Raw genomic sequence first — 15,033 nt, 5'->3', positions numbered from 1 at the left:
GTGAAACCCATTAGGACTTAATTACTATGTTCAGGTAAGAGGTGATTGTTGGATCGTGGTGGTAGTAGTGAGGGTCACATGATGGTGTTCAATTCTGGATATACATTGAAGGCACAGCTGACAAGAATTACTGACAGATCAGGTGTGGGGTGGGAGAAGAAGAATCAAGGAAGAGCCAGAATTTCTGGTCTGGAAATAGGATGGAGTTGCCAAGTAATTGAGGTAGGGAAGACTATGAAGAAAAAATTGGTCAGGAAAGATTGAGTTGCATTGGAACATGTCAAATTTGAGAGCTTATTAGTTATATAAGTGAGCATGTATCTGCAATTTGGACTGCAGATACAGATTTGAGACTCTTTATCATCTAGGTGGTAAAGGCATTTAAAGTCTCAAGACTGGAGATCATCAAGGGAGGGAGACAGAAAAGAACAGGTGATATTGGGAAGTTGAGAATTATCCAGCAAAGGATACAGCAGAGGAATAGCCAGTGAGGTGGTGACAGACAGGAGTGTGGTATCCTGAAGGTATCAAGGAGGCAATGTCAGTCCTACTGAAGAGTCAGTAAGGCATGAGAATTGATTATTGGATTTTGCAAGTTGGAGGTCATTAATGACCTTGATAAATGACAGTTTGGGTGGAAGAAGGGGCAAAAGCTTAAATGTAAATTGATTCAAGAGAAAGATGAGGAAAGGGATTGGAGACAGCCATCACAGACAATCCTTTCAAGAGTTTTTTCCAAAAAGGGAAACAGTAATAGAATGTAGATGTAAGAAGTGAGATGAAGATTGAAAAGGTAACAGCATGTTTGTATGTTGATAACTATAATTTTGAAGACAGAGGAGTTGAAGAGGCTGGAGTATGGGGAAAATTGTTCAAAGATACTAAGTAGGAGAAAGGGGTTGGGATCTGATGGGGACTTGAAGGGTTGGTCTTGGACAGTCTGCCCATCCCTTCATTGTTAGAAGAGGGGAAGCAGAATTCCTGGGCACTGCTAATGAACATAGGAAGATGTGATGGAACTTTCGGAAAACTTCTGATTATTTCTCAGTGATGTATGAAGAATATCCTTGTAGAGAATGAGGCTGGGGAATAAAATGTTGGAGATTTGAAGAAAAGGAAGGAGTCATAAAATAGTTTTATCAGGGAAGGGGAAAATGAGTCAGGGAAATGTGGAATATTGCAGGCAGTGGTAAGGGTCTAATTTAGGTTAGTGGTCATGGATTTGATATAAAACAAATGGGACGGGTTGTGTGTTTTTCTTCAGGCATATTTTTGGTTGCAGAGATACATGATAGGTAGAGTTGGATTTAACTGTGATTCGTAAATATGTTTTGTTAAGAGAGAAAGACAAAGTGAGCAACAGGCTAAGAAAGTTAAAGTATATATAGGAAAGTGATTTGTGATGATTAACTGTGGAAGTCATTGGGCAGGGACAGCAGGACTTGAGAAGGTTATGGAACATGCAAATGTGACAGGATCAATGGGTGGAAGGTCTTCATAGCCTTAAACACTTGTTAGAATCTGGGTACTTGTGCAGATTAATTTTAAAGTTAGGTGGTATTGGTCAGGAATAAGATTATGAAGAGATTGCGGTTACCAGTTATGACAAGGCTTCACACATATTCATGGGTATATGGTTAAAGTAGAAGAGAGAACATTCAGAGAAAAGGTAGAAAATCTGTGTGACATTTTGTTAATGGCTGTTCATGAGTTCCAGAGTGCACAGTAGGAATTTTCAGGGAGAGGTGGGAGTGTGTATCAGAGCGCACCTTAACCCCAGGGCTCAGAACAGAGCCCAGCTGACGGCAGCTACTTATTAAATACATGTTGAATGAATGTCATTTGAGTGATAGAATATCTGAACTATTTCTTGTTGCTTATGAATGCATTGGTTTATTAAATGAAATGTGATAATAGGAGGATAGTCAGAGGAATGATCAGAATAAAATGCTAAGAATCATTTGCCCCCATGGACTGTTCTGCCCCTGGAAAATGTAAGCTTTAAGCATCTGTGCACACAGACTCACTCTGCCACAGTGGGTGGATATAATCCTTATTTGCAGTGGATTTGTATGTATTATTTTCACTTACTGTGAAATTAATTTCTTGAATAATATAAATAGACTAATACTGGCCTTTGACATTTTAATGTCAGTCGCTACCTCATGGGTTACACTTTACAATTGTAATATTTTAATTACAAACTTTTTTGAAATAAGGAAGTTTCTTATTAATAACTTGATTAGAAATCCCTGCCACCAGAATTTTCTGCCACCAGCAACACCAGGGGCTGCACTAGGAACTAGTTGTGGTTATTTCTTATTATCTGTCCCTTGGTTGCTGTTGGTAGAGTCGTTAAGCTTGAGTCATTAAACTTGATATGCAAAATCAGTTTTTTTCTCCTTTCTTTTCTTATAAAAACCATTGTTACATACAAAATTAAACCCACAAGTCTTTTAGTTTCCAATGAATTATTCCCATTATTTAGTTACCTTTGATAGCACCTTACATCTCTTTTTGCTACAGGAATTTGACTGTGTTATAATATTAAGGAATTTTTTCACCATTAACTTTTAATCACATACCTTAAATTGTGTAAGAATTATAGGACAGCAATAATTAGGGTGACTTCACCCTAACTTGTATAAACTCTGGGAGGTGTTTTTATGCTCAATTAGATGATGAAACTGAGGTCACATGGTCACCACATGGTGGAATAGAATTTGACTTTGTTTTGTCTATCCTCAGAGCTCATGATTTTAATCCCTAAACAACACTGACTTACAAAACTTTAGAGTTCTCATGATATTGGTTTTGTCCTCAGGCAGCATTTTCAGATCTTATAAATAATATTAAAAATGCAGGTGTGTATTGCTGTTTTCAATCAGCAGGTGTTTCTTATCCATTTACACACATGCTAGATGCTATGGCTATGCCAGTGACTAAGAACAGTTATGATACAAGACCTTGTGGAACCTATAGTCTTGTGTGGAGACAAACTAATCAATTATACCAAAAAAAGAGAGAGAAATTAAAACTAATTAGGGTTTCAAAGTCTGTAATACATAGTACTATTCTGGAAGGAATTGGTCTGATTTTAAAGGTCAGGAAGCATCTTGGAATTCAAGGATGCCTCTTAGAGGAAATCATAATTCACCTGAGATAAAGAGGAAGTGGAAGCCCTAACCACATATAGAGGGTGTGGAGGAGGAGCATAGCATATACCAAAATCTGTGGAGAAAAAAACATAAGGTTCTAAGAAACAAAGAGCAGTGCAGTGTGCGATGGGAAGTATGGTGGAACATGAGGCTGAAAAGAATGGCATTAAAATTTCTGTCATTATCTCAGGAGCAATGGGAAGCCATCAAAATATTTTAAATAAGGGAGTATTGTGATTATATTTTGCAAGTTCTTTGTGGTTACACTAGAAAGGGAGAGTAGACTGGGTTCTTTTAAAGACCATTGTGGTAGTTCAGGTAGGGGATGTTGTCAGGATGTCTTGGGTTAGTGTGAATGGACATAGATAGAAGTGGATGGAACTGAAGTGGAAGAAACTGTGTGAGGGGAACAATGTCAAGCCTTGGTGCTGCGTCAGGTAATGGGGAATGAAAGACCATATGGATGACTTCTAGGTCTGACTTTCCAACAGGATTAATGGGGGGGTATGCCCCAAGAGAACTCTGGACAAGGACTCTCTTTGGTGGGGAGTATCAGGAGTTTCATTTTCATTCACTTGATTCCATATTCAGTGGGCTCTTACTGGGTGCTAGGCACTGTTCTAAGCACTGGGGACTCCTTGATTATCAAGACAAAATACCTGTCTTCATGCAGCTTCCTTTTTCACTGGAAGAAATAGACAAATAATTTATTTAGGAAGGTAAGTTTACATAGTAGGAAGTGCTGTGAATTAAATAAAACTTCAGAGGACCTCCAATGGACAGGTGAGGCCATCAGGATAGGCATCCCCGAGGAGGTAACTAGCTAAGAAGGACCAATGAGGAACGTGTCCCTGCAGGGATCTGGGATAGAGATTGTTTTCCAAGTAGAAAGAACAGCAAGTTCTTACCTAGGGCTGAGTTTTATTCTTTTAAAGAAAAGAAAAGATATTTTTTAATGTTTCTCTATGATTAAAAATGTAGGAGACAATTCCAAAACTTTTTACAAAACAAAATCACTTGCTGATGAAAAGCAATTTCATCCCTTAAAGTTAATTGCCAGTACAAAGTTGGAGGAGTGGAGTCAGAAGTGGCATCATTAAATACTGTAATATGTTCCAAACTCAAAGATTTCTTAACCATTCTGAATAATCATAACATCAATTATATGATATGCTAGCAATATGAAAAATAACCTAAGTTACCTTTGCCTTTTGTCTTAGTACCAAATCTTATTTGAGAAAAGAATGTTGAAAACTATAATTTTGACTTGTGAGTTGAGGATAATTTATATTAATTATAATATTTTGAAATAAAAGAGTGGAATTGGTTAGACCTTGTACATCTGTATTACTTTTAGAAATTGAAAGAAAAAGGTTACCACCTAACAATGCTATTAAAACTTCAGTTTTGTCATATAATCATTAGAAAGTAAATACACATTTTAAAGTTATTTTAATTCCCAAGAGTTGAAATGCAGGCTGCTGATGTATTCTACAAGGCACGATGTTTGTTTTCATAAAAAAGTTTTACTTCGAAGTCACCTTTAGTTTTTTGTTCATTTATACAGAAAGGAAATAAAGCAAAGAACAGTAAAATTATGATCTTGTTAATTTACAGTATTACTTACTTTTTAGCTAGAAGAGCGAGGCACACATTTTATTTTTAAAGAGAGTGAAAAGGCCCTGTGGCTGGAGCCCAGACAGGAAAGAAGAGAGGATAGGAAATGAGGCTAGAAAGAGAGGTGAAGTAAAGAATTTGAATGTTATTCTAATAACACTGGGGAGCCCTTGGAAATCTGAAGCAGCAAAGCAAATAGGACCTGATTTACAGGGTATATCAAGTCACCTTGGCTACTCACTTGGAGAACTATTATACACAGGGCAGAGTGGAAGCACTGAGACCAGTAAGGAGGCTGTAGACTCAAAAACAGATCATGTCATCAGTTATATTAATCCCAAGAACCCCATGTGTTCAAATTATTTTGCAGGTTATGTTCAGATTTTATTTAATAATGTAAAACTGGTTTGACAAAGAATCTAAACTTCGTTGATATACATAGTAAATGAAAAAAAAAAGAACAATTTCCCTTTGGAGTTATTTTACTGTGTTAAATAATACAGTTAAAAAGGGAAGCAAGTTGGGAGATTATGGTTTTATCCGGAGTCTTGATTTAAAATGTGTTTGTTGGTTGAGAGTCCGTGCCATCTCCACTTTGTAGGAATCATATCTCCAATTGCAGCATGTGATACCTGAGGTTAAAAAGCAGTGTTTTGCTTAGCATGATATTCTCCAACTCCATCCATTTACCAGCAGATGCTGTAATTTCATTCTTCTTTAAAGCTGAGTAATATTGTATATATATGTACCACATTTTCTTTATCCATTCATCTGTTGAAGAGCACCTGTTGGTTCTATAGTTAGCTATTGTGAGTTGAGGTGCTATAAACATTGATGTGGCTGCGTCAATATAGTATGCTGATTTTAAGTCCTTTGGGTATAAACCAAGGAGTGGGATAGCTGTGTCAAGGGGTGGTTCCATTCTAGTTTTTCTGAGGAATCTCCTTACTGCTTTCCATAATGGTTGCACCAATTTGCATTCCCACCAGCAATGTATGAGTATACCTTTTTCCTCACATCCTCGCTAACATTTATTGTTGCTTGTATTCTTGATAGTTTCCATGCTGATTAGAGTGAGATGAAATCTTAGAGTAGTTTTGATTTGCATCACTCTCTAATTGCTAGAGATGTTGAACATTTTTTCATATATTTGTTGATGGATTGTATGTCTTTCTCTAATATGTGGATGCTAATTCACAATTGGGGGCACTAGGAAAGAATAGAGTTATTTTAGGTTAGGTAGAGTGGCGTGAAGGGAGGGGATGGAGATGGGAATAGGATGGGATAGTAGAGTGAAACAGACATTATTATCTCAGGTACATATATGATTGCATGACCTATGTGATTCTACAATATGTACAATCAGAAAAATGAGAAATTACATTCTATTTACATACGAGTTATCAAAATGCATAAATGCATTCTACTGTCATATATAATCAGGACAAATTTAGAAAATTTTTAAAAAGCAATGTTTTGAATATTGCATTTATAGACTCGAAGCTAATTAATGAAAGCAACAGGTATGAGGAATGATCAGGAAAGTTTGGAACTGTATTTAATTTTGTTAGTTTACATTCACTTAAAATGTACAATCATCAGAAATTTTTAGGATAATGATACTTTGTCATTGTGGAACAGAAAACTGACCAAACCAAAAAATAAAATAAATGGTCTCACCCTTGTTCTCTAGGAACATTCACTACTAAATTTTTGAGGTATTTAGCTGTATGTGTATATGTTAATAAATATAATACAAATAAAATTACACAATCTAGTTTTTCTTACTTTGTCCTGTATTGTGAGCATATTTTCATACCATTCAATGTTTGTTAATATCTTATTTTTAACAGCAATATTGTATGCAATCTATAGTTTGCTATAGTTTTTAAACTAGATTTTATTGTTGACAATTTTTAGATTTCTATTATTTCTTAATTTTTCTATTTTGAAAAAATGCTATAAAGAACTCCATCCTGCAGCTACATTATTGTTCTTATTGTTCTCTTTGTTTTTGTAAATATGTACTCCCCAAGTAGTGCTGCATGATGAAAGTACATAGGATTTTAAGACTTTTGCTGTATTTTGCAAAAACAACCCAAAAAGATTGCGTTCCCAGTTTGTCTATGGGAGAATGACAATTTTTCCACATCATTGCACACTCTGAGTATTGCTGGTTTTTTTTAAATGAATGTTTACAATTTAGTAAATAAAAAATTAGTATCTCACCAGAAAATTTATCTTATTTTATGTTTGCTGTGATAGGGATTGAAAGAGACAAATTTTTAATAAAATACTTGCCAACCAAATCTAACAATTTACTAAAAACAATGCAATATCTTCAAGTAGGTTGGGCTTATTTCATAGATGAAAATATTTTTCAACATCATATAAAAAACTTTTGATTAAATTCATCACATTAATAGACTAACTTGGAGGGAAGCAGTTGATACATTTTAAAACCTAATTTTATGTTTAAAACACGTATTAGGAAAATGTAAATAAAAGGAAAGTTACTTATAACAACCATTACCTTTAAAGCAAAAAGTTTAGATCATTCTCATTAAATTCAGAAACTGAGTAGATATGCTGCAGTTCAGCATGGTATTTGAATTTTTCATTAATATCACAAGACAAGAAAATACTGGGTTTATGCTTTTCAAGGGAGAAATAAAAAATTAGTCTCTCAATACATTTTATAATGTTTTGAATATTAGTGAAGTAGAATGTTTGCTGTATTTGTGTATATGAATTGCTTATTCATATTCTTTATGTTTTAATTAGGTTTATCATTTTCTCAGTGCTTTAAATATTTATATAGCAGTAATAATTCATTGTCAATCATATAAGTTGTATATTTTCCCCAAGTTTGCCATTTTTTCTTTTGATTTTTTTAAATGTATATATTTTTCATTTTTATACAGCCAATTCTGTTTATAGATATTGAGTGTTATGCTTATAACACTCCCATGGAGGTTACATAGAATGTCCCCTGTTTTCTCCTGTTAGTTTTATGGTCCTTCAATTTGGCTTTGAGTGTTTGGTTTCTTTATTTGTATATGATTACATGTGTATATAGCTCTTCTTTTTTCTGTGTTTAGAAAGGAAGTCGTGCTCTATTCCTACTGACTTCTCCTGCTGCTGGTATAAAAACAGTTGATCCTCTGCCTTTGCGGGAAGATTCTGAAGCTAATAATGCTAAATTTGCTGAGGCAGCTCTGCCAGTTTCAAAAATTCCAGAATATCCAACGAACACCCCCAGACAGTCACCTTCTCCAAAGTGTGTTCCATCCTATTGGCACCCTGCTCGTCGAATTCAGGGCTCTCTGAGAGATCCAGAGTTTCAGCATAATGGTAATTATTTTGGTTAACTTTTTGCAATTTTTTTGCCTTTTAAAATGAAAGTGACACAGAGAGGTAAAATGCTATAAGTGTGTACTATATATTAAAAAGTTGTGGTAGCTTTTTTTTTTAATAATAGGAAAGATCTCTTTGGGACACTGAGTTGTGATGCACCTAAGCTCACTTTTCACTTTTATACAAGTGCAAGGTGTGTCTTAAGTTCTTACTCATACACATGTGGGTAACCCTCCAGATACCAGTAGCACCTCTCCTCCAGACTCAACAGCCAAAATGTTTCTGGACATTGTGCATGTTGCCTGGGTAGAGAATTTAAGATCAGAAATTATTTTTTATTTAGTAATATTAGGCATTACTCTGCTGTTTTCCAGCCTCCACTGTTAATCTTGAGAAGACTCGTGCTGTTTTTATTCTTCATCTTTTGCATGTGGTATTTTCTTTTCTGGCAGCTTTTGAAATCTTCTCTTTTACACCCAAATGCCCTGGTATTTCACAATGATGTGTTTGAAGGGGTCTTTTCATTTATTTTACTGATATATTGATATTGTAGTTCTTTCAATCTGGAAAATTCTTACTATGGGGAAATTTTCTTAGTAATTTCCTTCCCTCCATTTTCTCTTTTCAGCACCAGTTACTCAGATTTTGGGCATGGTTTTTTTCTTTTCCCTCTTTTTTCTTCTCCTATTTTCTTTCTGTCTTTTTATTTTAATTTGGTTTTTATCCTTTGCCCCTTTTGATTTTTAAAAATTGCTATAATATTTAATTTCAAACAACTTTTTTAATACTGTAAACTCATTTTATATGGCATCCCATTCTTATTTCACAGAAGGGAGTGTTTTATCTTCGAAGAGACAAGTTTTAAAATATAAATATACATGTGGGTTGTGTGTATAAAAAATCCTGTTTTGACTGTGGCGCCCTTGCTCTCAGGGTGTCCTTTGAGTCATAGTAGTCTGATGAGCCTTTTGAGATAAAACCTCCATTATTCCTTTTGGAGAGAAATATTTATGTCACTATGTAATTTAAAGAAGAATCTGAGGGGCCAGCTGTTTTGCAAAAGATTTTCAGCTGGTTTCCTGGTTCATTTTACCTTCACTACAGCTTTCTGTGAGACTCAGTACTCCCAGACCCCTAGCCATGGAGCAGAAGGTGGTTGCTTCTTGTTTCACTCCTCAGCTGCTTAAGAATTCAACTTGCTTGAATTACACACCTCATTCCCCTTTTGTTTGCCTTCCAATTTCCAAAATTTTGTTGCTGTTTTCTTATCTTCAATGTCTCTATTCTCTTGGTTTATGTCATTTTTATAAATGTGTATAAAATCTATCATCTCTAAACAGAAGCCTACTATGTTTCTTTAAAGTTAGATCAATATTATTTTTGAAAAGAATTATAAGAAGTTATTCATAGTTTTTGTACTTGCTATGTACATTATAAATTAGTGAGTACCCTTCGATAGTAATTTACACCAAGATATAAAAATTTAATAAAATTTCTGATCATCAACTTTCTTTAAGGGTTTAATATAATCTCTTAGTTTGTTTTGTGCTGCTATATTAGAAAACCTGAACCTGAGTAATTTATCATGAATAGAAATTTATTGGCTCATGGTTCTAGAGACTGGGAAATGCAAGCTAGAGGAACTATCATTTGGTGAGGGCCTTCTTGCTCTCCATCATCCCGTGGCAAAGGGCAAAGAGAAGGCAGGAGAAAGAGGAAAAGGGGGCAAACACCTAACTCCTGTGCCAGCAGCATCAGTCTGTTCTTGAGGTTGGATCCTTTATAACCTGAACAGCTCTGGGAGGTCACACCTCCCAGTGGCATCTCAATGGCATTTCAATTTTGACATGAATTTTGGAAGAGACATTCAAACCATACTGTTGATATATATGCTATTTGGTGGTTTTGAAGGATAATGTCTTCTTTTTTTTTTTTTAAGTGGGTAAAGCAAGGATGAACAATTTCCAGTTACCTCAACAAGAAGCCTTTAATGATGAAGGTATTTCAGTCACATAACATAAGATGAAAATACAGGTTCTTTTATATGATTGTTTATATATTTGATTAGCACTTTATAGTTTACAAAGTATTTCCACAGATGTTTTTTCATTAGATCCTTAAGACAGTGATGGGGATGAAATTATCCCCATTTTAAAAATGAGTAATTGGGGCCTAAGCAGTGAAGAGTCTCTGGCGAACAGGTGATAAGAGGTTGCACCTTGCACACAGTAGGTGCTCTTTCTGTTTTTCTACCCTAGCTCTGGGCTCAGGAATTTGGTCTAGTATTACATCCATTACAAATGCCTGTATATTATCAATTTTCAGTTCTTGAAAAATATTTGTGGAACTAGGGAAAACGAACTTTTTTTCTCCTATTCAATTTCCATTCTGACAAATTCATTTGCTTCTTATAGTAGTAGGAAGAATTTTGAATCTTTACGTGAACTATTGAAATTATTGTATTGATTCACCCTAAGAAGTGTGGAATTACTGAATTCATAAATTTCGAATTGAGAAATAAATTTGAACTTAATACTTATATATTAGAAGATTAACATATGTTAAAGTGTTTTCTTCCTTTAGTAAGTCTGGAACTTTTTTTTAGTATTCATTGAGCTAGAAATATAATTATGTTTTGAAATGCAAAATATCTGGCAATTTTGAATGCCATTCTCTTTTCTTTATTTTAAGGGAAGAACAGTGCTTATAAATAAACATATAGTAGATTTACTTACTCAGAAATGGGGAATTTCAATAATAATGAAGAGTAGTCAAACATTATTTCTGTATTTAGTGAGATTGTTTTAGAAATATGTTATAAGTACAATGTTAATGTATGGCTTTTGTTTTTCAAAAGGTTTAGAAAATCTTTTTTTTTTTTGCCCCAAATAACTGCTTTTGAAAGTAGGACAAAACAGTATCATGATGAATTGTTTCCAGGTAATACTGAAATCATCAGCTGTGTTTAGTTAATGACATTGTGGGGAAAAAATGCTCATTTCACATTAAAATGTTTGGTATCTATATAAGACAAACTTGGAAAGTTACCGTGAACCATCAAGAAAATGTTAAAATCTTACATTTAATACATTACTATATTTTTCTGATAGACCCAACATTGATATAATGCTTGATGTTTTTAATTTTCTGTTAATGTTATATAAAACATAATATTCATTCAGGAGATATTTTTGCACTGAACATAATCTTGGGATTCTTTCATTACAGATGACGACAGATTGTCTGAGATTTCTGCTCGCTCTGCTGCGTCTAGCCTCCGGGCGTTTCAAACTCTGGCACGAGCTCAGAAAAGGAAGGATAATTTCTGGGGAAAATCATAAACCTTGTTGTTTTTATCTAGGGAACCATTGGCATAATTTTTCTGTATTGCTCACCATGTTTAGATTTTTTGAGTGTTTAAATTTTCTTCTGACATTTCCAGCTTAAGTGATTCGATTTGTCAGTAGTTCCTTTTACTTGGAAAATTTTAATACATGCTCATGCAAATTTAGCTCTTAAAGAATTCTTTGACATCAATCCCAAAATACAAAGACATAGATTATATAGTTCTTCACATGTTTTGTCATTTGTGTTAGATATCAAGATAACTGGTGAATTGTGAATTTCACCCATCGAGAGAATATTGTAAAGAAATAAAGTGAAAATTAAGATTCCAGTGTGGAGTACATATTCCCCTAAGATTGGCTCTATGTGTTTTTATAATTGTAGATGTCATGAAATGAATTTGTTGTTATTTTAACTTTTGTTTTAGTATTTCTTTAATACCTTCTATATGTGGTTGCAGTGTTAAAGGTAATTATACTTTGAAAATATCAGTTGTATATATTTTCTTATTTATATAACAAAGTTTGCTGAGAGAATATGTATATTTTTGATCTTTGTGTGTATTCTATTTGTATGATAACTTTGGCTTATATTTGAATAATGTCTGGATTTTGAAAAATTATTTGTATAATGAAGAATTATAACTTTGTAGACATTTTGAAATAAAAATTGATCAAGTGTGTTTGGCTTCACCAGAAAGTTAATACATGGAATGAATAACTGTCTTTTAGAAATATTCTGCTTATCACAGGTTAATCAAAAGTTGTACTTCTTTTACAGCTGTCAAAATGCAATGAAGCTGAGTCTATGTTTGCACAAATGTAGGATAAATTTAGAATTTTCAAAGCAGACTCATGTTTTTAAAATTTAACAAGCTTTTTGATTCTATTACTCTACTTACAGGACATGTTCAGTGTCTTATTTATCTTATAAATCATGATAAGTGTAAATTTCTAAAATGGGTTTTATAAAATATCAAATCTTTACAATATTATATAAAAAGTATGAAAGATAAAATATACAGAATATTAATGTCCATTGGTTAGAAAACAAGAAAACAGTCTGTTCTAAAGTGCTTAATTTGGTCAAAAGTGCTTTTGCAATCACTGGTTCACCATAAGTTAATTTGTTAAAGATTTTATATTGTGAGGTTGTAAAGAATTGTAGATACACAGATATTTGCTTTCATTACACTGACCTTTTAAAATAATTTGTTCATAAATTTACTGAAGCATTAAACATGGAATTAAAGCTTCAATTTAGGGAATAGCTGGATATGAGAACACAAATTAGCTTCTATACAAATGTGTTTTGAGACATATTAGTTGTAAAATAAGTTTGGAACTTATTGTCCCTTTAGAAGCTTTAAGGTATCTATCATTTTCTTCCTCCTTAAAAGTTGGTTGGTTTGGTTGTTTAAAACAATTTTTAATGGCTGATCACTGATACATAGTAAAGAAAGAAATTGTAGCTAACTTTCAGGGAATTGTGCATAATTTATAGTCTGTTACAAAAAGTACAGACTATAATATCTGGGTGTACCCATTTCAGTGAATCATGCCACATGAACTTGATCTACCAGGTATCAATTAGATTAGGTTATGGTTCTTATGGAACCAAGGTTGTTACCCTACTCTGTGTGATGATTTAATTCTGCAGCACACTACTGACCACACCTCTATCTTAAAACTACCTAGAGGCCCAGGGGAGAGAACAGTGTTGAGTGATCATTACTGTTCATCTCTTATACTAGAAAAGCAATTTGAAGGATATGAATTTGTGTTGGTGGGTGAATAGTCTAAGTTAAGTGAGACTTGTCCCTACTTTTTAGGAGCTCAGTTTGCTAATTCAATTTTTGTTAGTTATTAAGACAAACTTTTATGTATTAAAAACTGAAATTATTAAGAAAAATTGTAGCTCAGTGAGTATGGACAGCTGTATACATTTGTGAAGCCAATAACATGGTGAAGGTATATTTCCATCACCCTTGCAGTTTCCTCATTTCCCTTAGCAGTCAATCTGTTCTTCCATCCCTGTCCCCAAGCACTCACTAATCTGTTTTCTGTTGGTAATTTTAGTTTGGAAAAAATTTATATAAATGAATCATCTTTTATGTCTGTCACTTAACAATATTTTTTAGAGGCATTCATGTTTTGGTGTACATGTTCCCTTTTAATTTATTCTTCCCACTGGTGGACTTTTGGATTGTTTGCAATTTGGAACTATAATGAATAAAGCTGTGAATTACTATTTGTGTGTGAGCTTTTGTGTTGACATAACTCATTTCTCTTTGGAAAATGCCTGGGAAGTCCAATCTTTATTCACCTTTAATATAATTCTACTTTAGTGTGTGTATACAGGTATAGTATACCCACAGCAATATTATGAACTAGTGGCTTGGTCTTTTTGTCCAAATATCTCAAAAGTCAGACTGAGGAGTGAATATCAAAATCACAATGGAAGGATTTTCTAAAATGCACACTGCCACTCCCACCCCCCATCTTTTTTTTTATAAAAATTTTTTTCAAACATAAATCTAGGGTAATAATGTCTGTTTCAATCTGTAATAATGTCTGTTTCATCCCCACCCATCCCACCCCTCCCCTCATGCCCCTCTGTACAATCCAAAGTTCTTTCATTCTTCCCTATCCACCCCCCAACTATAGATCAGCATTCGCTTATCAGAGAAAACATTTGGACTTTGGTTTTTTGAGATTGGCTTATTTCACTTAGTATGATATTCTTCAGTTCCATCCATTTACCTGCAAATGCCATGATTTCATTCTTCTTTAAGGCTGAGTACCCAGATAAAAATGCACAGATGTACATGAGAGATTTTGCATGTTAATTTTTTGTCTCATCTCTGGATTCCTATGGGAGTCTGAATTCCAAGCTAAGAACTCTTGAAGGATGATGCTGAGAATTAAGGATAAAGAACATGATAAATATGTTAATATGGCAGGCAATGTTACCATACAATTTGAGCATAAATATCTTTATTTTATAGACTAAATGATGGGACCAAGATTTCAAATTGAAGTGTTCTTTCTCAAAATTCACCCGTACTACCTCTTCTGGAGTGTTTACACTAAAATTTAAGACCTACCATGATTCATTTCTCTCTGGTTGATTTAGTTGGAAATTAAATTTCCCCTTTTCCTTCTTGGAAGATAAATATCTACCTTTCTTTTCTAGTCAGGAAAGCAGAGAATGTGAGCATTGAATTGTATAAATGAATTCAACCAGAATGAAAGCAAATTAACACTTGAAATATTTATCCTTGCATAGAGCGAACCTGAGGTTGGTTACCTAAGGAGCTCTAGGATAGATTGTTTCTTTGTTCCAGTTTTATATTCATAGAGTAGATATTAAAAAAAAATATTCTGACTCCTGGAAGTTTACCAAAGAAACAAATATTCTAAAATGGTAGTAGATCCTAGAATCATTTATATTTGGTTCTGGAATATGCTTCTGGTACTGTTACATGTGGTAGGTAGTTGTTAATGTGCTCTTAGGTAGTTGTCAAACTGCTGTAATCACTGTTTCCCAAGGTGAT

At 33.9% G+C, this 15,033-nt stretch overlaps 1 protein-coding gene across 1 annotated transcript in view; it reads left to right on the top strand.

The window, feature by feature from the left end:
- Positions 1-13,727, top strand: part of MDM1 (Mdm1 nuclear protein) — a 32,815-nt gene extending 19,088 nt beyond the window's left edge. Inside the window, exons 13-15 of the mRNA XM_079142811.1 lie at positions 7,877-8,129; positions 10,072-10,131; positions 11,361-13,727. Of these exons, the coding sequence (XP_078998937.1) occupies positions 7,877-8,129; positions 10,072-10,131; positions 11,361-11,473 (426 nt within the window). The 3' untranslated portion in view covers positions 11,474-13,727. The remainder of the gene's footprint in view (positions 1-7,876; positions 8,130-10,071; positions 10,132-11,360) is intronic.
- The last annotated feature ends 1,306 nt before the right edge of the window (positions 13,728-15,033 follow it).

Source organism: Sciurus vulgaris, assembly GCF_902686455.1.
Source record: "Sciurus vulgaris genome assembly, chromosome: 5".
NCBI lineage: Eukaryota > Metazoa > Chordata > Mammalia > Rodentia > Sciuridae > Sciurus > Sciurus vulgaris.
The sequence above is the reverse complement of the archived record's forward strand: the minus strand, read 5'-3'. Positions and strand labels throughout refer to the sequence as shown.